Source organism: Trachypithecus francoisi, unplaced genomic scaffold (genome assembly GCF_009764315.1).
Source record: "Trachypithecus francoisi isolate TF-2019V2 unplaced genomic scaffold, Tfra_2.0 Lachesis_group0, whole genome shotgun sequence".
NCBI classification, from domain to species: Eukaryota; Metazoa; Chordata; class Mammalia; order Primates; family Cercopithecidae; genus Trachypithecus; species Trachypithecus francoisi.
Window position 1 is genome coordinate 157,663,789 of NW_022681453.1, and position 23,958 is coordinate 157,687,746.

At 37.2% G+C, this 23,958-nt stretch overlaps 1 protein-coding gene across 6 annotated transcripts in view; it reads left to right on the forward strand.

The window, feature by feature from the left end:
* The window catches only part of STAG1 (stromal antigen 1), a 421,343-nt gene that overhangs the window by 252,311 nt on the left and 145,074 nt on the right, over positions 1-23,958 (forward strand). For 5 of the 6 annotated variants that reach the window (XM_033212569.1, XM_033212568.1, XM_033212571.1 and 2 more), the window contains 2 exons: positions 4,735-4,886; positions 7,255-7,328. In XM_033212569.1, coding sequence (XP_033068460.1) covers positions 4,735-4,886; positions 7,255-7,328 — 226 coding nt within the window. Of the gene's footprint in view, positions 1-4,230; positions 4,250-4,734; positions 4,887-7,254; positions 7,329-23,958 lie in introns of those variants that run through there. The other variant, XM_033212573.1, reaches the window with a different exon arrangement.

Here is a 23,958-nt window from a genome sequence, read left to right on the forward strand (position 1 = left end):
GGAGGCTGAGATGAGAGGATCACTTGAGCCTGGGAGATCGAGGCTGCAGGGAGCTGTGATTGCACCACTGTGCTCTGTTCTGGGTGACAGAGCAAGACCTTGTCTCAAAAAAAAAAAAAAAAAAGTAAAATTTTATATGGTGAAATGTTACTCTTTGAACACTGTCCCTGACCCTCAAATTAGCTCCTTGAAGACAACCAAAGTTGCCAAAGTTCCTTACGTTTTTGCAAACATGTTATATGCAAATAATAGCAAATACACATTCAGTGAGAGGCAATAGGGTGTGGTGTTTAAGAGCTGGGACTATGGAGCAAGACTGCCTGTGGTCAAATTCTATCTCTGCCAGTTACTGTGTAACCATCAAGTCTTTTAGCTGATCTGTGCCTCAGTTTTCTCTTACTGTAAAAAGGGACTAATAATGATAGTACTTCCTTCGTAGATTTGTGAATTGTATATGGATAAGTATGTTTATACAGCTTAGAAGAGTGACTGGCACGTAAAAATAATACATTATTTTGCACAAATGATAGCATGTACACACTGTAAGGCTATTTTGTCTGTTATTTTTCCATCAACAAATATCTTAGTGATCGTTTGTTTACAACACACAAATAATACCACCTTTTTCTAATTTCCATCTAGTTTTATGGTTCTGAATACCAGTATCTTTGATAATGACTTCCAAATGTGTATCTACTAGACATTTCCACTTACATAACTAATAAAAATATTTCTAATTATCTTTGCTCTTTCTATTTATCTCATTTCCTTCATTGTAATCTAACAAATTCTCTCAGCGGTATTTTCTTTCCTTTTCCTTTTCTTTCTTTCTTTCTTTTTTTCTTTTTTTTTTTTTTGTTTTGTTTTGTTTTGTTTTTTTGAGATGGAGTCTTGCTGTATCTCACAGGCTGGAAGACTGGAGTGCAGTGGTGCAATCTCAGCTCACTGCAGTCTCTACCTCAATCGCTGAGCGATTCTCCTGCCTCAGCCTTCCAAGTAGCTGGGATTACTGGCGTGCATCAACACATCTGGCAAAATTTTTTTTTTTGTATTTTTAATAGAAACGGGGTTTCACCATGTTGACCCGGCTGGTCTCGAACTCGTGACCTCCAGTGATCCACCTGCCTCAGCCTCCCAAAGTGCTGGGAGTATAGGCATGAGCCACCTCGCCCAGCCTAGTATTTTCAAAATACACTTCAAATCTAACAATTTCTCTCTACTTATTGCTGCCAACTTAATCTAATCCAGCATCATTTCACTGAGTTGCCAAAGGCGAAAAACTTAAGACTCATTGCAAACTTTGAGCAAAATATTTTCAGCTCTCCCTCACTGCTCCTATTTCCAGTTTTACTCTCCTATACTCTGGTCACACATCAGTTTAAAGTCTAATTCAGGCTATTTCACACACTCCACATTCTCTAGGAGATCTTACGCAGTTAGATTTAATTCACGAGCCCTAAGGAGAGGATAGGTTAACTGAATCCTAGTAACACTCTTATAATCTGGCCTCTTCCTTCCTTTTAAGTATCCTCTTCTGCCTCTGACTGCCTGTGTGCTCCAACCAGACTAAATATTATGCTCTATAGTGAATACCCTCCTCCCAACAGTTTACCTTATAACTGTTCCTGGAAAACTGTTTTGCTGTGGAATCATGTGACCATTCCTTCACTTCATGCTCAAATGTCAAGGCCTCAGAGAGGCCTTCCCGAAAGACCATCTAAAATAGCACCCCCTTCACTCTCTAATATTTTTACCATACTTTTTCTTTATAGCACTAATCCTTAACTGACGTGTTTTTTTCATTTGCATATTATCTATTCATTTATTGTCTTCTTTTCCTCACTAGAGTGTAAAAATCACAAAAGCAAGTACTTTGTTTTGTTCACTTATGTATTCTTATACTAGAACAGTGCTCAGTATATGCTGGATTGTTAGATGAATGAACAAGGATTTTAAATAAGTGCTTCTTCAGCTATGATGAATGGCCAGTTTTTAATTACAAATCTGTCGCAACCTGGTACTTTTGTAAAAATGCATTTTGTAAAATGCAGTATATATGTATGTATTAGTGTCATGTTATTAAAATCAACAGGCATTAAATTGTCAGATTGCTATAAAAATTTCTAAATGTTTTCAATTTTTTGCTTATAATGAACTTCTAATAAACTTGTTGTGGTCAACACCTATTTGCAGACCACACTCTCAGTACCGCTGTACTAGAACATATTTACCATTTTATAGTCAGCAGTTAAAATGTGAAAGCTGAATGAAGGACGTATTCTTCTCCTTGCTAGACAAAAAGAAGCCACTTAAAAGCTGATGTCACATTATAATGGCTGAATTCCTGCAGGATTATTAACTTATAAAAAGGTTTTGTTAGTAGTACCAGGAAAATTTAATAATACCAATTCTATGCAGGGATAAGTCTTTTTCAGTGGACTCAATTAAAACATCATAATCTTGATTTTATGTCTATCGTTTAATTTGAGGTTTGTTTTAATAGCTGTTTATGTGTTACTCAGTGAAGTCTCAGTTTTACAGGTTTAAAAATATTTTATCTCAGTAAACACTGCTGTTTTATACCTAATATGCTTCCGAAGATATATTGATCATTTTTTACATGTCTTGTCTGTTTTAGTTTGTTGATTACTGTTTATGTATCTGGGATGGAAGGAGAGTCATTAAATAATGACATTTGGAGTTTGGGATCTGGGTTCACAAGAAATTATATAGCTGAAAGTAAAAGCTATGAGGTTTTTAAAAAGCCGTGCCTCAGTTTCCACTGGTGAATTGCAACTAGAGTTGGTGTTAATTTTAATGCTTTTCAGCTCCTGGATCTTCAAGTCATTTTGCGTTAGATATCTGAAGGTAGATAGTAAATTAAGTTCCTTTGGGTGTCACTTCATATGCTCAGAACAAACACTGATAAACTAGTATTATCAACTTGATAGTTTGAATGCTGCAGATTGCTCTTGTCTTTGAGCTGTTCTCTTTCCTTATACAGTTTAATTTTACAAATTCTTTTAAACTTCCATAGTGTAGTCCAATATACTACTGCTGGCAACACACAAAACTCAAAATCACTATCTTATATTTTGAAACACAAGACTATTTCTCAGTTTAGTGTTTGAGACACTATCACAGGGAAAGAAACATTTTAATTTAATGCATTTCTAATGCAAAAATCCTGAAAAATCCATTTCTGGTCACTAATTTAAATAAATTTGTTTTTCAGGATTTTTGCATTTTAATTTTTACATGTAATAATCACTAACTTAAACATTTGTTTTTCAGATTTTTTATCTTACATTTTGGTTTAAAGACAGCAGCAATTATTTAATAACACAGAACTGATCAAAATGTAGATAGAGTTTCCGAATAACAAATTGAGTGTGCATGTAGATAGAAATACACATACAGCATACATACATACGTACGTGTATTTAGAAAACATACATGTTTACATACGTAATTAAGAAAAAAATAGGCCAGGCATGGTGGCTCATGCCTGTAATCCCAGCACTTTGGGAGGCCAAGGTGAGCATATCACCTGAGGTCGGGAGTTCGAGGCCAGCCTGGCCAACATGGTGAAACCCTGTCTCTACTAAAAAATACAATAATTAGCTGGGCGTGGTGGTGCATGCCTGTAATCCCAGCTACTCGGGAGGCTGTGGCAGGAGAATCACTTGAACCCAGGAGGTGGAGGTTGCAGTGAGCCAAGATTGCACCATTGCACTCCATCCTGGTCAACAAGAGTGAAACTCCACTTCAAAAAAAAAAAGAAAATGAAAGTTTATAAACAGTGCATGCTTGCTTTTAATTATATGGGTATGTTTGCAGATAAATGAATCAGTTATTCTAAACACTGAATAGTTCAATTTTTTAAATAACTGAATGTTCATATTTGCACACGAATAGCCAAAAAGGAACAAAAAGGGGAAATTATTTACCACTACAAACTCTCTTGTTCCTCTGCCTGTATTTCCTATATTCTCACTATCTCAGTAATGAAAACAAATATGAAAAGACGGAAGTTTGAGGTGTATGTCATACCAGTTTGTCAGAGGATGTGAAACAAATTTGAAAGTAGTAAGATTTACAAATACAAGTGAACATTTAAAAGTACATTATCACTGTGGCTGGGGAGGATAGGTCAATTGGAAATTCACAAAGTACATTTTAAATGTACTTTTATGAGTTTGGTAGGATCAGTATGTTTTTCAGGGTTTGGAGGTTGTGCAACTCTGAGGTGAGGAACAAAGGGAGAGGACCATATGTGGGGGTAAAGATCACAAATTGATTGTAAACATTTAAAACATCTAAGATACCTTTGACACATTTAAGTAAAGGTACTAAGGATGCATTTATATATACTCATATTTGATGATCAGAAGAGAGGTTTAGGCTTGATTAGTGTGCCCTTAACGTGTATATTTTTAGAAGTGGGGGAAAGGAGTTGTTGAAGATGATACTACTACATTGCTTTCTTCTGTTAGTTAGGATGAGGCTGTGTTTAAATGGAAAGTGTTAACAAGCCAAGCTGAGGTAGAGAAAATTATGTTGCAGATGAGTTTATTTCTATACATTAGTTATCTTTTATTTAAACTAAAATTATGCCTGGGTTGTAAAACAGAAATTCACTAGTTTCATTTCTTCATCCATTGGGTTTATTTATAATCTTAATATGGATAAAGTTTTGATTCATAGGTATTTTAATATTTCTTCATTTCATAGCCATGAAGCTCATGACTGCTCTGGTGAATGTTGCCTTAAACCTCAGTATTCATCAGGATAATACCCAGAGACAGTATGAAGCTGAGAGAAATAAAATGATTGGGAAGAGAGCCAATGAAAGGTTGGAGTTACTACTTCAGAAACGCAAAGAGGTAAGTTGGCAACTGATGATTTTATGTTCTGTAAATGTGTGGAATATATATAACATTAGTACTTTTTATATCTTCTGTAAAAAAGTTTATACATATATTTAATTAGGTTATTTGATGTCAGGGTTTCCAAGTGAAACTGGAGTGTTCATTGGTGATCATGTAAGTGCCGTCTGATGGCAGAAAGGAATCATAGAACATGTCTGTTTTTGAAAGAAGTTAATCTGGGAGTTAGGCAACTCAAAAAAGTAAGGCTATAGGCTCAAAAAGTATGACAAATACTAAAGTCAGAACTGGGAGCCAGCAAAGCTACATTTCCAGGAAAAAGCCAAAGGCTACATACTAGCTGATGTATAAGGCACTCCTATGCATACGATTGGTCCCAGTTTTATAGTGACTCCTGTGAATAAGATTGGTCTCAGTTTTACAATGACATTTTCATATATGTGTTAAAAATGATTTTATACTTTTTTTTTTTTTTTGGGTTGGAGTTTCGCTCTTCTTGCCCAGGCTGGAGTGCCATGGCGCGATCTTGACTCACTGCAACCTCCGCCTCCCCAAAAGCGATTCTCCTGCCTCAGCCTCCCAAGTAGCTGGGAGTACAGGCATGCGCCACCACACCTGGCTAATTTTGTATTTTTAGTAGAGATGGGGTTTCTCCATATGTTGATCAGGCTGGTCTCAAACTCCCAGCCTCAGGTGATCCATCCACCTCGGCCTCCCAAAGTGCTGAGATTATAGGTGTGAGCCACCATGCCCGGCCTATACTGGGTTTTTAATAGGAAACATTTTTATTTATCCAATGCTACATAAAATCTTAGATCTGCACTATTAGTCTATCTTATAACTTGAAAAAAGATTATCACATTACTGCAAGGGAATTATGTATGAATAATAATGGGTTCATAACAGGCAAGAAAAAGCAGCACTGTTTTGATTAAATTATTAGCCATACTGTATTAGTTTGATAGGGCTGCTATGACAAAGTACCACAAACTGAATGACTTAAAAAAATAATATTATTATCTCGCAGTTTTGCAGGCTAGAATTCCAAGATCAAGGTGCTGGCAGGGCCATCCTCCCTTGGAAGGTGTTAGGAAGGATGTGTTCCAGGCTTCTCTCCTAGTGTCTGGTAGTTGCTTGGCTGGTGGCAGCATAATCCCAGTCTTTGCATGACATTCTTCCTGTGTGTATGTCTGTCCCCAAATTTATTCTTTAGGACATCAGTCGTATTGGATTAGGGTCCTACCCTACTCCAGTATGGCCCCATCTTAATGAATTAAATCTGCCACAGTCCTCTTTCCTAATTTCACATTCTGAGGTACTCAGGGTTAGAATTTCAACTTACAAATTTTTAAGGAGCATAGTTTAACCCTTCACACATACCGTACTTGAAATATTATAGAAGTAAGTACTAGAGCTGGGCTTTTGTAAGTACTGCTGACTCAGAAATATATGCCTTTTATAAAATAATTAGTTTTTATATGATAAATGCAATAAAAGTAACTTTTAACACTTGGAGGAAGTTGCAGAAATTTGAATGATTTGCTATAAAAGTATTCCCAAAATTATTTTGGTAAAACCTGAAACAAAACATACAGCAAAAGAATAAATCTGAGGAAATTTTATTGTCACATTCATGTATGTAGTAAAAGCAAATATTTCACTGAATATTACTATACAGTAAATTATAGAATAAATTAGAATAATAAATACCACCTTGAATGTAATTCAATGCCGTTGTTGTTTTTGAGTAATAATAAATACAAACGTTAACTCTGATCAGTTTTGTTGCCTGAAATTCGTATCTTTGCCATAGATATTTTTTATTTTGTTACTGTACTTCACCATAAGTAGCCAGGATCCTTTTTATCTTCTGTTATACCTCTTATTTTGGGATCGTGACCTGCTCTCTGTTACAGGCTAGTGCGATGCAGAGTAATGTTTGGATACATAAGATGGAGTAGGAAGTTTCTTTTACAACATCAAATATGTTAATTAGGGATGTTTCTTTAACCAAGAAAGGCAAAACCAAGCCCAGGGACCTGATTTGGACAGAAGAGGTCTGTTCCTAAGGCAGATGATATTTCAGAGAGAGGAATCTGACCACACTTAGCTATGCCACCACTCCTTGTTTGTCATTGTGAAGTTTGTGTCTAGAGAGAGAGAGTGGAAAGTTCTAAAACCAACATGATATAAATGTATAGGAATAATGGAAATATACTGGTAATTTCACACATCTGTCATACAAGTGAGAAAAAGGGTTGAAAACTACCCAGAATGAGAATAACCGGGATTTAAAAACAATTGGAACTGTTCCTTCCAAATAAAGTGACCAGTATTTCAATTTATATATATTTTTTCATTTCAGCTACAAGAAAATCAGGATGAAATCGAAAATATGATGAACTCTATTTTTAAGGGTATATTTGTTCATAGATACCGGTAAGAGATTTTAAAAATAATTTTGAAGGCTTTTCAATTAAACATTTATTGATTTTTTTGTTTGTGTGTGTGGCCCAGGCTAACTGTAAAACTCACTAATTATGACTTGTGTTTTGTTTTCTGCAAAACAACTTTGGCTGTCAGTGTCACACGACAACTATATAAGAAATTGTATGACTGCTGCCACTACCACTGTTACACTCTTCCAAATTCAGAACATAGGCCGTTGGAAGTAGCTTATGTACTAGGATTTATACTAATGGAATATTAATTAATAGAATCGTAAACTAATGTGGCTTTAATAAGATATTCTTGTTTTCACATTTAAAAAATGAAATGCCCTGCTTCTTGCTCTGTGGTACTCATTTTGTTCCATGGGCAAATTAATAATTAAAAAAACAAAAAAAACAAAAAACCTATGTGAAGCTGGGTGAAGAGAGGACAGAGAAGGGCACCCCCTGCAGTTAATGCAACAACTATATCTTCATTCTTGTTTCCTTTCAGATAAACACATTGAAATAAAAGCTGTTAGCAAAATATTTTTGTCATCCTCCATTGCAAATGATTTTAGTTTGTCTTTCTGTGAAGCCCAAGAACCTTAAAAACACTAACTATATTATAAAAGAGCATATTTTACATTGAATGAATGAATCATATACATATACTTGTTACCTTCTGTTGATTAGATGTGATGTAAGTAGACAGACAATAAATAGAAGCACTGTTTTCATACCCATTTGAGAGTATATTTGGCTAATTAATATAGAGCGGTGGGATGTGGTGGCTCATCCCTGTAGTCCTAACACTTTGGGAGGCTAAGGTTGGGGGATCACTTGAGACCAGGAGTTCAAGACTGCGTCTCTACAGAAAATTTAAAAATCAGCCAGGTGTGGTAGCGTGCACTTGTAGTCCTAGCTACTCGGGAGGCTGAGGTGGGAGGATTGCCTGAACCCAGGAGGTCAAGGCTGCAGTGAGCCTTGATTGCGCCATTGCACTTTAGCCTGGGTGACATAACAAGACCCTGTCTAAAACAAAACAAAGAAATACACACATACACAGCTGACCTTTGAACAACATGGGTTTGAACTGCAAGAATTGCCTGTAAACCATTTGTTTCCAACTAAACACAGATTGAAAATACAGTATTTGTGGGATATGAAACCTGTTTATGTGGAGGGCTAACTTCTTGAATATGCAGATTACTCAGAGACAACTGTGGTATTTTTGAGTATGCATGGATTTTGCTATATGTGAGCAGTCCTAGAAGCAATTCCCTTTGTATACCAAGGGGCAGCTTTGTGTGTGTGTGTGTGTGTATCTGTTTGATAATTTATTTTAATGGAACTTAAACATTTTAACCGAAAGAACAAAATGTTCTTTTGAAATAGGTCCAAGGCTTTTATGTTGAGTATGGATTGTCTGATTGGAGTTTTATGTTCGCTTTCTTGGACATACTGCATGTATAACATGTTACTAATATATTTGTTTTAAAAAGAACTAGAATTTCCATATACCTGCCATGCAGTCTTTGTTTTTGTTTTTTGTTTTTTGTTTTTTTTTTACTGCAACTTTATGGAGGTATAATTCACATAAAATAAACTGCACATGTAAGTTCATAATTTGATGAGTTTTTGACATACATACACCTGTGTATACATACCACCACCACAACCGAGATAATGAATCTCTCCATTGTCCTTAAGTAATTCAAGTGCCAAGTTTTCTAATGGCACTTTGTAACTCCTTTCTATCTCCCTTCCTGTCGTTCTGCCTTGCCATCATCCTCAAGCAAGCATTGATGTGCTATCTGATTTTTTTACATTTTCTAAAATTTTATATAAATGGAATTATACAATATATCTTGGGGGTTTTTTGTCAGAGGGGGGAATCTGGCTTCTTTCTCTGAACAAAATCAGAGTTTTTTAAATCATTGAATGTGTTGCTAGCTGTAATACACATTATATATATATATTTTTTTTTTTTAAGATGGAGTTTTGCTCTTGATGCCCAGGCTGGAGTGCAATGGTGCGATCTCAGCTCCCTGCAACCTCCGCCTCCCAGGTTGAAGTGATTCTCCTGCCTCAGCCTACTGAGTAGCTGGGATTACAGGCATGCTCCACTACGCCCGGCTAATTTTGTATTTTTAGTAGAGACAGGGTTTCTTCCTGTTGGTCGGGCTGGTCTCAAACTCCCGACCTCAGGTGATCTGCCTGCCTTGGCCTCCCAAAGTGCTGGGATTACAGGCGTGAGCCACAATGCCTGGCCTACCTGTAATATTTTCATAGATGCCCCTTATCAGATTGAGGAAGTTTCTTTTTATTCCTAGTTTTCTTAGAGTTTTTATTAGGAATATATCTTAGATTTTGTCAAATATTTTTCTGCATCTATTGAGATCAGTATGTTGTTTTATTTTTTAAAGACTTAATGTGATGAATTTGTTTATGTTCAGATGTTAACATGAACACATAGAGTAAAGCCCATATGCTTGTGATATGTTATCTGTATATTGTTGGATGTGATTTGCTGAGCTTTTTCTAAGAACTTCTGCATCTGTGCTCAAGAGGGGTAAATATCTCTAACTTTATTTTAATGAATATCATTGTCTGCCTTTGTTACCAGGGTAATGCTGGCCTTGTAGATTGAGTTGCAGTGTATTCTCTCTTCTTTAATTTTCTCGATGAGTTTGATAGAATTGGTATTATTTCTTCTTCAGATAAGAGTTCTACCATTGGAGCCTAGAATTTTCATTGTAGAAAGATTTTTAACTATGAAATTTCTCCAGTAGTTATAGGGCTATTGAGGTTATCTATTGTTCCTGAGTAACCTTTGGTAGTTTATGTCTTACAAGATATGGGTACATTCATCTAGGTTGTTGAGTTATATTAAAAAACTATCAGCATAAAGTTGATCATAATATTGGTAATTTAACATCTATCTCTCTCCCACTCCTTTTCCCCCTGTTTTCTTCCCCCCTTTCTCTTTTCATTGTTCAGTGTATGTGGAGCTGTTTTAATCTTATTTTATATTGGATTTTTCTGTTATTTTTGTTTTCTATTTCATTGATTTCTGTCCTTTATTTCCTTTCATCTGCTTACTTTGAGTTTGACTTCCTCAGCTGTTCTTAGTTTCTCAAGGTAGACTTCGAGGTCATTGATTTGACCCTTTGTTTTTCTAATAAGGGAATTTACTCCTATACATTTTTTAAAGCACTGCTTTAGCTATGTGTCCTAAATTTGGATATATTGTATTTGCTTTTTTATTTAGTTCAAAATACTGTCTAGTTTCCTTTTTTATTTTTTGTTTAATCCATGGATTATTTTGAAGCATGACATTTAGTGTGCAGATATTTGAGGATTTTCTAGATATCTTTCTGCTATTGATTTCTAATTTAATTTCACTGTAGTCAAAGAACATAGTTTGTGTGATTTGAATGCTTCTGAATTTATTGAGATTTGTATGAGACCCACAATAAACTCTATCTTGGTGAATGTTTCATTTCCTCAAGAAGATAATGTATATTCTGCTTTTGTTGGCTAGTGTCTTATACCAGTTAGGTCAAATTGGTTAATAGTGTTATTCAAGTCCTTTCTCCTTTTTCTGTCTGTTTATTCTAACAATTATTAAGAAGGGTTTTATAGGAGTACTTTGTGTGTTTTTTTGTTTGTTTGTTTGTTTGGTTGAGACGGAGTCTCGCTCTTGTTGCCCAGGCTGGAGTGCGGTGGCACAATCTCAGCTCACTGCAACCACTGCCTCCCAGATCCAAGTGGTTCTCCTGCCTCACCCTCCCAAGTAGCTGGGATTACAGGTGTGCACCACCACACCCAGCTAATTTTGTGGGTTTTTTTGTTTTTGTTTTTTTTTTAAAGACAGAGTCTCGCTGTGTCGCCCAGGCTAGAGTACAGTGTCACGCAGTCTCTGCTCACTGCAAGCTCCGCCTCTTGGGTTCACACCATTCTCCTGCCTCAGCCTCCCGAGTAGCCGGAACTACAGGTGCCTGCCACCACGCCTGACTAATTTTTTGTATTTTTAGTAGAGACGGAGTTCACCATGTTAGCCAGGATGGTCTCTATCTCCTGACCTTGTGATCCACCTGCCTCGGCCTCCCAAAGTGCTGGAAGTATAGGCATGAGGCACCGCACCGGGCCCTAATTTTGTATTTTTAATAGAGGCGGAGTTTCACCATGTTGTCAGGCTGGTCTCAAACCCCAGACCTCAAGTGATCCACCCACCTTGGCTTCCCAAAGTGCTGGGATTACAGACATGAGCCACCGTGCCATTCATGCCACCACACCTGGCTGGTATTCTTGATACAAGTTTGTTAACAGATGTATAGCTTTCTTTCATTTTCTTAATGGTGACCTTTACAGAGCAAATGTTTTCAATTTATATGGCCCAATTCATTAGTTTTTCTTCTGTGGTCATGCTTTTGGTATCTGTGAACATTGCCTAACCCTAAGATTTCTTCTGTGTTTTATTTTAGAAGTTTAATCATTTTATCTCTTCTATTAAAGCATATGAACCATTTTTAATTCAATTTTTGTACATGATGTGATATAAGGGCAGAAGTCTACTTTCTGCATACAAATTTTCAGTTTTCCTAGCACCATTTAATGACAAAGTATCCTTACCCAATTGAATTACTGTGCCATCTCTCTTGAAGATGAATTGACCATAAAAACAAGGTTTTATTTTTGGATTTTCTGTATATCCTTACACTGATACCAACTGCGTTGAGTATGCTTTAGATGAGCTTTTAAAATTAGATAAAGTTGTCTTACTTTATTCTTCGTTTTCAAAAAAATTTTGACTAGTATAGATTCTTTGCATTTCTATATAAATCTTAGGATCAGCTTGTCGATTTTTGAACAAAAGTTTCTGAAATTATCATAGGGATTGTAATGACTCTCTAAACCAATTTGGGGAGAATTAACCTCTTAACAATATTTAATTTATTCCTTATCTTAAGGGGGAAACAATCAGACTTTGAAATTAGGCATGATGTTATCAACTGTAAGTTTTGTATAGATACCCTTTAGTAGGATGAGGAAATTTACTTCTAGTCTGATTTGTTGGGTGTTTTTATCATGATGGATTGATATTTTTCTGTATTTTTTCTGTTTTGAATGAGGTGGTCATGCAGGTTTTTTCTTTTATTCTACTAATAATGGTGTATTGTGTTCATCGATTTTCAGATATTATACCAACCTTGCATTCTAGGAGAAATTCCACATGGTCCTGATATACAATCCTTTTTATATGCTGCTGGATTCAGTTTGCTAGTATTTTGTTAAGGATTTGTGCATTTACTTTCATAAGGAGTAACAGTGTCAATACTAGCCTTATAGAATACACTGGGAGCCATTCTTCCTGCTCTGTTTTCTGAAAGAATTTATGAAGGATTGGTAATATTTCTACGTTGGTAGAATTCAGCAGAGAAGCCCCTTGATCCCAGGCTTTTCTTTGTGTAAAGAGTTTTAATTACTAATTCAATTTACTTTATGTATCTATCCTGAATTTTTTTTATTTTGTTTTGTTTTTTGTTTTTTATCAATTTATTTTCTTGAGACAGAGTCTCTCGCTGTCACCCAGGCTAGAGTGCAGTGGCACAATCACAAATCCCTAGAGCCTCATTCTCCTGGGCTCGAGCAGTTCTCCTGCCTCAGCCCCCAAGTAGCTGGGACTGCAGGCAAACTCCAGCATACCTAGCTAATTTTTTATTTTTTGTAGAAACTAGAGCTCTCTATTTTGCCCAGAATGGTTGAGAACTCTTGACCTCAAGCAGTCCTTGTGCCTCGGCCTCCCAAAATACTAGGATTATAGGTATGAGTCACTGTGCCCTGCACACCGCCAGATTTTTTGTTTTTGAGTCAGATTTGGTAATTTGTATTTCTCAGGCAATGTCTATTTCATGCAAATTGTAAATTTAATGGCATAATATTATTCATAATATTTTGTAGTCATTTTAATTTTTGGAGGGTTGGCAGCCCCCTTATTTATTCTTGTGTGATTTGTGTCTTCTCTTTTGTCTTTCTCCATCTCACTATAAGTTTCAGTTTTGTTGATCTTTTCAAATAATAATGGACTTGTAGTTTTGTTGGCTTTCTCTTTTTTATTTCCTTGATTTATGCTTCAATATTTATTATTTCTTTCTGTCTGGTTGCTTTGGTTTTAATTTGCTTTTTTTTTTTGGAGACAGGATCTCGCTCTGTTGTCCAAGCTGGAGTGCAGTGTCATGATCATTGCTCACTGCAGCCTCGACCTCCTGGGCTCAAGCAGTACTCCCGCCTCAGCCCCCTGAGTAGTTGGGACTACAAGCACACATCACTATGCCTGGCTAATTTTTGTTATTTTTGTAGAGTCAGGGTTTGGCCCTGTTGTCCAGGCTGGTCTTCAACTCCTGGACTCAAGTGATCCACCTGCCTTAGCCTCCCAAAGTGATGGGATTACAGGTGTGAGCCATCCTTTGCTAATCTTTTCGTTTTGGTTTGGTTTGGTTTTTTTGAGACAGGGTTTTACTCTGTCACCCAGGTGTGAGTGCAGTGGCACAGTCAGAGCTCACTTCAGGCTCAACGTCCTGGGCTCAGGAGATCTTCCCACCTCAGTCTCCTGAGTACCTGGGACTATAAGCACACACTACCATACCTGGTTAGCTTTTTGTATTTTTAGTGGAGGCGAGTTTTCACCATGTTGTCCAGGCTGGTCTCAAATTCCTGGGCTCAAACCGTCCACCAGCCTCAGCCTCCCAAAGTGCTGTGATTAGGCGTGAACTATCATGCCTGGCCTAATTCATTTTATATCCTTGCTCCTTTCTGAACTCCCCTTATTAGCTCTAAATATTCCACAAAGCACTACTGTAGCCTAGCTTCATTTTCTTGTCCTTCCTTTGTGCTATTATTGTCGTATATATTTTGTCTACATTAGTTACTAACCCACCTGTACATCATTTTTTCAGTGTCAGTCATCTCTTAACAAAATTAAGAGAAGAAAATACACTTACTGTCTTTTTTTTTTTAATACTTTAAGTTCTAGGGTACATGTGCATAACGTGCAGGTTTGTTACATATGTATACTTATACCATGTTGGTGTACTGCACCCATCAACTCGTCAGCACCCATCAATTCATCATTTATATCATGTATAACTCCCCAATGCAATCCCTCCCTCCTCCCCCCTCCCCATGATAGGCCCCAGTGTGTGATGTTCCCCTTCCCGAGTCCAAGTGATCTCATTGTTCAGTTCCCACCTATGAGTGAGAACATGCGGTGTTTGGTTTTCTGTTCTTGTGATAGTTTGCTAAGAATGATGGTTTCCAGCTGCATCCATGTCCCTACAAAGGACGCAAACTGTCTTCTAATTTACTTTCTTGTTAACATTTTTGATGATCTTCATTTTTTCCTGTGGAATTTAGTTATTGTATCGTGTTATTTCCTTTCAGTTTGAAGGACTTCATTTTGTGCCCCTTGTAAGGTAAATTTTCCCCTACTTAAACTGTTAAATGGCATGTATATATCTGGGGGCAGTCTTAGTGCTCACCTTATGTTTTCCTCCCTCAGAGATTACCGTTCTACTCTGATAATCCAACATCTAAAAATCATTTTGTGCAATTTGGTTTTTGTTTTCATTTACTTTTTTCAGGTGAGAGCATAAATCCTGTCCATCTTGGCTCTGTCATGCAGTCTTGAATTCAGAATCCATATTTTTTGATTTTCTGTCAGTCTGTAACACCAGCATTTATTTTAATGACTCACCTTTGTTGAGTCTTGACAAAGCTTTCAACCTATTATCCTTGTAGAAACAACAGTTATTTAATTTCTTACTGTTACAGTGTTGATTTGCATTTTATTTAATCAGACCTTGCATAAACTGGTATTGGATCTGTCACAGCCTGACTCAACTATTCAAAACTAGAATACGAGTATAGTTGAGAATGTGACCTACTTAGCAAAAGTGATCAGCATGCTGTGGATACTAATCATTAATTTCCATAAGTATCAGTCTACATTATTGATTAATGGGAGATATTACTGCACGTACTGGAAGTAGTAGGTACTATGCAGAGATGGCACTTTAAGTTACCACTTTGTGTCCCACTTACCGCCATCCACTTCCAACAAATTTGATTTTTTTGTTTTGTTTTTGAGACAGAGTCTTGCTCTGTCGCCCAGGCTGGAGTGCAGTGGCGTGATCTTGGCTGATTGCAGCCCCCACCTCCTGGGTTCAGGTGATTCTCCTGCTTCAGCCTCCTGAGTAGCTGGGATTACAGGTGCGCCACCTTCCTCATCTAATTTTCTATTTTTAATAGAGACAGGGTTTCACCATGTTGGCCTGGCTGGTCTTGAACTCCTGACCTCAGGTGATATTTCTGCCTCGAGCTCCCAAAGTGCTGGGATTACAAGTGTGAGCCACCGCACCCAGCCAACAAATTGGATTTTAATCTGTATGCTGCTAGATCTAAGTAATCATTTACAGTAAGTATGGAGGCCAGAAGAATGTGTTTTCTGACTGAATCCTTGTGGTATTGCTTAAGTCTAGAATTTGGGAAACTACCTCAGACCAAATGATCAGTTTCTTGAACAAGTAAATGGCAAATAATAAGAACCAGGGAATGTAAAAACACAAAATACTGAATGTAAAAAACATTCACAAATTCATATTTAATAAACAGGATATATTTTAGAATGTTGAGGAGACAGTGAATTAGAATGTAATACTGAGGAATTTACCCAGATCACAGTAATAAAGGGATAAAAAGATATGGACGGACCTTTCTGATATGGGAAGGGTAGTGTCAGACACTTCGTCGGTCCTTTAAAAACAAGTTTCAGAAAACGAGAGAAGCCCTTGATCATGATGGTGTGCACCTGTAGTACTAGCTACACAGGAGGATGAGATGGGAGGACTGCTTGAGCCCAGGAGTTCCAGGGTGCCGTGAGCTATGATCAAGCCACTGCACTCCTCTGAATGACAGAGCAAGACCCCATGTCTAAAAAAATAGATACATAGAAAGAAATGTATTAGAGAGAAGTAGTACTAATGAGTAAAGTGTTATAAAATTAAACAGAAACTTCAGATTAAAAAAACTTAATGAGGCCGGGCGCGGTGGCTCAAGCCTGTAATCCCAGCACTTTGGGAGGCCGAGACGGGCGGATCACGAGGTCAGGAGATCGAGACCATCCTGGCTAACACGGTGAAACCCCGTCTCTACTGAAAATACAAAAACTAGCCGGGCGAGGTCGAGGGCACCTGTAGTCCCAGCTACTCCGGAGGCTGAGGCAGGAGAATGGCGTAAACCCGGGAGGCGGAGCTTGCAGTGAGCTGAGATCCGGCCACTGCACTCCAGCCCGGGCAACACAGCAAGACTCAGTCTCAAAAAAAAAAAAAAAACTTAATGAGTGCTGAGTATGTTAAGAAATATGTTATACATCTAGACATACCATAGTGAAAATGAAAACCATCAAAGATGAAGGCAAAGTTATAAAAGCAACCAGAAAGACTGTTATTTCAGTGATGGTAAAAGAATAACCAAGTCATTAGGCCATAAGGACAAACTTAATCAGAGGACAGATTTAAGTACTTTTGAGAAGATGAAAAACAGATGTCTTTAAGACTAGTTGAGTCTTTTCATTGTTTTATATTACAATGAAACCTTTCAGAATCATACTTTCAGAGCTGTTCTTTTACAATACCATAGTAGGATTTATTCTGAACAAACTGTTATTCCATTATTTAAATCTTCTTCCTCATGTTTCATCTTTGATCTAATGTGGGGGTCAGGTTGCTAGTTAAAATGTAAATATTAATTAGAGGATATTTTTCTTTGAAAGCTAATGTATCTTTGATGTTTGATTTTTAATCTTATTAAAGCCTAAAATTGTGTTAATAGTAAAATATTAAGGCGTAATGCAGTGTAACAGATAGCCATATCACCTTCTCTGTATGAGACTCAGTGATGCAGTGCCTTTCTGTGTATTTTGCCACTGTTTTTACTTATTAATAAGCAACAAAAATGAGATGAAAAATAGTTTTATAAACTTGCTGCATTTTCAATACATCTAAAATAACTCTAGCAGTCAGGTGCGGTAGCTTACACCTGTAATCCCAGCACTTTGGGAGGATCACTTGAGGTCAGGAGTTCGAGACCAGCCTGGCCAACATGACAAAACCCTGTCTCTACTAATAATACAAAAAAACAGGGTGTGATGGTCCGTGCCTGTAATCCCAGCTACTCAGGAGGCTGAGACAGGAGAATGGCTTGATCCGGGGAGGTGGAGGTTGCAGTGAGCCAAGATTGTGCCACTGCATTCCAGCCTGGGTGACGGTAGTAAGATTCCATCTCAAAAAATAAAATTAAATTAATTTAAATCTAAAATTAAATAACTCTAGTCAGCCTGAAATAATAAATGAAATATTTGTATTTAATTTGTAAACAAGACAGTTTCAGCTCTTCAGGTTTACACTTACACCTTACTACCTTTCAAAAGCCTTCCTTGACCACCTTCTCTCCTCTCCATTTTACATGCTTCTGTGTTTTCTGTAACACTCTTTACTAACATTCAGCACTCACTAAGGTAGTATTTATTTTAATCATCTTATTGTAAGTTAGGGTCTCTGTTCTTAAGTTCTTAGTCTAATAAAGGAAACAGTATGACTTTTCTGTAATTCTTTCAGCTATTTCTCACTAGGCTATTTCATACCAAAAAATTCTCTATAATTGTTCTATTTTGGAAAATGTGATTTTTTTTTTTTTTCCTCCCAGCCTAATCTTAGTGTTAAAATTGGTTGAGACCTGAATTCACTGGGTGCTGCAATTTAGATAGTGTGCCTTTTTTGGACCATAATTATTTCTCCCTCTGGAGCTCTCATGAGATTCCTTGTACATGAGCAATAATTGTGAGTGTCAGAATATCCATATTAGCTAAGCATTGTTTTTGAAATTTGTATTATAGTCATTTTAATTTAGTCTGCATCCTTACTGGAAAAGCATCCATAAGGGTAGTACAAGAAACATTTAATTAAAATTCACTGAAGTTCAACTTCATTTTGTTATACGCAGAAAATAATTAAACTTCCATCTGCTGAGAAAGTAATCCAATGAAAACTTAAGTCCAGATACCAAATTAAAGGGTTATGTTCTCCCCAAAAGGATACTTTGTAATGATCAATATTAGGTAAGTTTTTCATAGAAGCAAACATGATCATTCTTTTATGTTGTAAAAGAATACAAAATACAATATAAAATGCAATAATACAAAATACAGAATAATACAACAAGCGTATGCTGTACAAAAATACAACAAAGGATTAATAGAATTGCACCTGAATTATTCTTTTATAGTTCCTTTTCTTTCTTTGAGTTTCCAAGTAAAGCCTTCATGTTTAGTTTTTCATTTCAAGGCCTGAATGCTAGGATGTTGTAAAAATTAGTCTGTCTTACGATTGTCTTTATTCATAACTTTCCTCTTACTATCTTTTGCCCCCCTGCATTACTCTTTGCTTTGGATGCTCCCAAATGCCTCACTTAGACATCTTTCTTTTTTTTTTTTTTTTTTTTGAGGCGGAGTCTCGCTCTGTCGCCGGGACTGGAGTGCAGTGGCCGGATCTCAGCTCACTGCAAGCTCCGCCTCCCGGGTTCACACCATTCTCCTGCCTCAGCCTCCCGAGTAGCTGGGACTACAGGCGCCTGCCACCTCGCCCGGCTAGATTTTGTATTTTTTTTAGTAGAGACGGGGTTTCACCGTGTTAGCCAGGATGGTCTCGATCTCCTGACCTCGTGATCCGCCCGTCTCGGCCTCCCAAAGTGCTGGGATTACAGGCTTGAGCCACCGCGCCCGGCCTAGACATCTTTCTTAAAGGGGGTGAGGCTATTGGAAATAGAGATTAGTTGTTTAAAAATAAATTTAATATGAAAACATAAAAATTGGAGGACTCTTATGTATGAGGAAATATGTTTATGTCAAAAGATATGTTGTAATCAAATCAGGGATATTTAGAATTATACTGCACTTTTATTTTATACTGCATCTCCTTGAATATACTGTTAGTTCCTGGAGAGCAAAAAAGCAAATGTCGAGTAATAATAGCAATCACAGAACTGAGACGTCACTAGAGCGTGAAAGAATAATCAGTGTAGGTAATCAGAGTAGAATTCAGGGTATTATAGGCATAGGGATAACCACAAACGTGTAGGTGCTGATGCACTTGAGCTGTTTGGACTAAATAACTAATTCTATAAGTTGATTGGTTATGATTATATTTGTAGGAGCCTTTAATAATAATGAAAACTAAAAATTTTAATTATCTTTTGCCGTGTAACAAATTACTCCCAAACTTGGTGGGGTCAAACATTTATCTCAGGCTGGGAGCAGTGGCTCACGCCTGTAATCCCAGCCGTGTGGAAGGCCGAGGCGATTGCATCACCTGAGGTCAGGAGTTCGAGATCCGCCTGGCTAACATGACGAAACCCTGTCTCTATTGAAAATATAAAAATTAGCCGGATACAGTGGTGCATGCCTATAGTCCCAGCTACTTGGGAGGCTGAGGCAGGAGAATCACTTGAACCCAGGAGGTGGAGGTTGCAGTGAGCCGAGATCACGCCACTGCACTCCAGCCTGAGTGACAGAGTGAGGCTCTGTCTCAAAAAATAAACAAAAAAACATTTATCTCATAATTTCTATGGGTCAGGAATTTGGGAGTAGCCCAGCTAGCTGATTCTAGCTTAGATCTCTCATAAGATTACAATCAAAGCATCCTCCAAGTCGTCTGAGGACTTGACTGGGGTTGTAGGTTCTGCTTCCACAATGACTGACTTAATGGCTGATGGCAGAAAGCTCTGTTACTCATCGCATGGAGCTTTCCATAGAGCACCTTGAATAGCATCAAGACATAGCCGGTGGCTTCCCCAGAGAGAGTGATCACAGAGAGAACAAAACAGTCACTTAGCCTCAGGAGTCAGAATTCTTCATTTCTACTACATTGTATTCACCAGAGATTCTTCACGTAGTATACCCACACTCAAGAAAAGGGGAATGAAAGGAGCAAAGAATTTATGGACATCCTTCAAAACTACCACAAGAGTTGTAATTTTACTGTGTCGTATGTGATTATTCACGTGTATATATTATGTATTATGATCTATCAGGGTGGTGTCAGCCGTCAAAGTGGATTGGAGCGCTAGAACCCAAAGAGGAGACAAGTCATCTAGGGAGTTTTTCTAGCTACAGAATAGGCTCTCTGGCCACACATGGTCAAATTGCAAATCTAGAAAAGGATATTTACATTTTTAAAGTTAAGATGGGAAGGATGGGACTGGCATCTGAAGTAGACAAGGACTGGAATTCCTAGAAAACATGTGGTATGAAAATACTGGCAATGTGAAACCAACCCAAATGTCCATCAGTGATAGACTAGATAAAGCAAATGTGGTATATATAGTTCATGGAATACGACGCAGCTGTAAAAAGGAGTGAGATCATGTCCTTTCCAAGGACATGGATGAAGCTGGAAGCCATTATACTCAGCAAACTAACACAGGAACAGAAAACCAAACCGTATGTTTTCACTCATAAGTGGGAGCTGAACATTGAGAACACATGGACACACACAGGGGAACAGCACACACCAGGACCTGTTGGGAGCTGGGGATGAGGGGAGGGAACTTAGAGGATGGGCCACTAGGTGCAGCAAACCACCATGGCACATGTATACCTGTGTAACAAACCTGCACGTTCTGCACTTGTAACCTGCTTTTTTTTTTTTTTTTTTAGCAGAAAAAAAAAAAAAAATCGGCATTGCATACAGAGAACCTGTGTTCTGAGAACATAAGCTGTTCAGTAGTATAGTCGGTGAAACAACAAAGACATTAGAAATTAGGCATAGATGTAGAGATGGGTGTAAAAAGTGTTTTGAACAGGATTTCCCTGCTGAAGATGTGAAGATAAGACTTGATGTTCTCTAGCCTGTTGCAAACAGTCATTCATAATCTCAGTATTAGTGGTAATTCTAAGAATTAACCTAACTCTAAGAGTTAGATGGAAAAGTTAGATGGAAGAATGATTTCATTGTGTATATGTGCAGTTACTATACGCGATAGTCACTAAGTTTTAATCAGCATGCTGTGCCTGTTGGTTTTGTCCTCATCCTGCTTCCATGAAATTATGTAATAAAACTTAGCCTGGTTTTTATAGAATTGACTTTTACAAGGCTAGTATAGCAGAGGAAAAATGTAATGGATCCTTGGTAGAAATACTACTTGGTAGGACTGAAAGAGCTAAAATGATATGATTTGGGTGTTTTATAGATATATTTTATAGTTGTTTTGGTTTTTGAGGGGAGTTTTATTTTTGCTACTGTTAACTTGTTTTTGTTTGGACATCCCAATAGAAAACAAAGTGTACAAAGCTGTAGCTCAGAGATGGAAATTTTTAAATAGTAGGATAATACCAAGTGTCAGGCAAGGATGTGAAACACTGATTTAGACATTTTTAAATTCTAATAAAGTTGAAGATGTACATTGCTTCTCACCCAGTAATTTCACTTGTAGGTATCAAAACAGTATCTCACAGATGTTGACTGTGTCCTACATTAGGTACACAGTAGCTTTAAGAAAGAATACTTACTTGCCTACTACATGTGGAGCATTTTGGTATTTTCTGTCCCATATACTTTTATGTGTTTGTTGCCACTCACTGAATCAATTTTATAATGTGCTAATGGGTCCCAATGCAGTAAAAACACTGCTCTAGGGAAACTCCCACATATCTGCACAGGGAGAAACATACAAGAATATTCATGGAATCATTGTTAGTAAAAGCAAAACCTTGGAAACAACTTAAATTTCTATTAGTAAGATAATATATAATTTATAATATGTTTATAGAAAGGAAGAGTAGACATTGGCTAAAATTAAAACATCAGAGCTTTATAAACCAGTATGCATAACTTGCAGAATATGATTTGTGAAAAAAGCAAGTTAGAGAAGGATGCCTACAGGATATTTTTGTAAAACAATACATATGACATTAAACAGAGATAGAATTGATATTCACTGAATCAAGGGCAGTCATTTACTCTTGGGAAGGGAGATGTATCAGAGGTATATAGGAATTTTTAACTGTATTACGTTTCTTAGCTGAGCAGTGGATATGCAGTTATTCATTATATTGTTCTCTGTGCCTTGTTTTATGTCTGAAATTTTTTGTCTGAAAAAAGAAATATTCTTGTCCCACACGTGTTCAGTATTATGTAGGTCTAGGAACACCTCACAGTTTATAGTAGAGCTGCTTTTTGGGTTTTTTTTTTTTTTTTTTTTTGGGAGACAGAATCTCGCTCTGTCACCCAGGCTGGAGTGCAGTGGCATGATCTCGGCTCACTGCAGCCTCCACCTCCTGGGGTTCAAATGATTCTCCTGCCTCAGCCTCCCAAGTAGCTGGGACTACAGGGGCGTACCACCACGCCAGCTAATTTTTTGTATTTTTAGTAGAGACGGAGTTTCACCATATTAGCCAAGATGGTCTTGATCTCGTGACCCACCCACCTCAGCCTCCCAAAGTGCTGGGATTACAGGCATGAGCCACTGTGCCCGGCCAGTAGAGCTACTTTTTACACTGTATTCATTATAAATGTGTAGATTGATGAAACTAAAGTGAAAGATTATGATAGCCAACATTTAATGGAAGGATTAATGGATGCCAAGTACAATTCTAAATCTTTTATTTGTATTAAGTGATTTTATTTTCATAGTAACTGTGAGCTAGGTGGTACTATTACAACTATTTTAGTGATGAGGAAACCTAAGAAAAAGGGAATTGCCCAAGGTCACACAGCTAGTAAATAGCAGAACCAGGATTTGAACTCAGGATGTCTTTCTCCAGAGCCTGTACTTTTAGCTACTATGTTATACAACCTCTCCATGAGAAAGAGATACTATCAAAAAATGTAGGAAAACTAAAGGTTGTAATTGGCAGTATGGCTTGGGAAGAGAATGTTTTCCCCATTTTTATCCTCAAGCAACGACAGGAGCCAAGAGAAAACTGAGACTTAGAGCAAGGAATTTTGTCACCAAAGAGAAACTAAGAAAAGTGCCTTAATTATCATTAAAATTTTAGCTAAAATGATAGATTATTGCCTTTTGTAAATTGGATAATTAAAAATTACTTAAAATTTTAACATTTGTGAATGGTAAATCAGAAACCTTGATGATTGATCTACAAAAGAAAGTTAGGATTTATGATATTATACTTACTATTTTCTTAAAGCTAAGGCAGATAACCTTGTGATGAAAGATTATAAAAGTGTTAACATTGTATTTGTTTACAATTCACAGATATTAAAGTAAGAAAGTCATCCCAGGAGGGTTATATTGGATGCTTACTTATAGTGAGGTGAAAAGCCATCTAGGCAATGAGCCAGAATTCTGACTTTTGGGGTTGTTCTGCCATGACTTCACAGTATTGCCACCAAGATGGTTACCGTTGTGACTAGAGGTGGATTATTCTTCCCTGTGTCTCAGCCTAAAAAATAAATTTCTACAGATGAAAGACCTGTGCCTTTAATAAAGTGGGCTTTTTCTTTTAATTCATTACATGTGTGCTAGCTTATAAAGATTCCCGATTCTGGCTGGTCGCAGTGGCT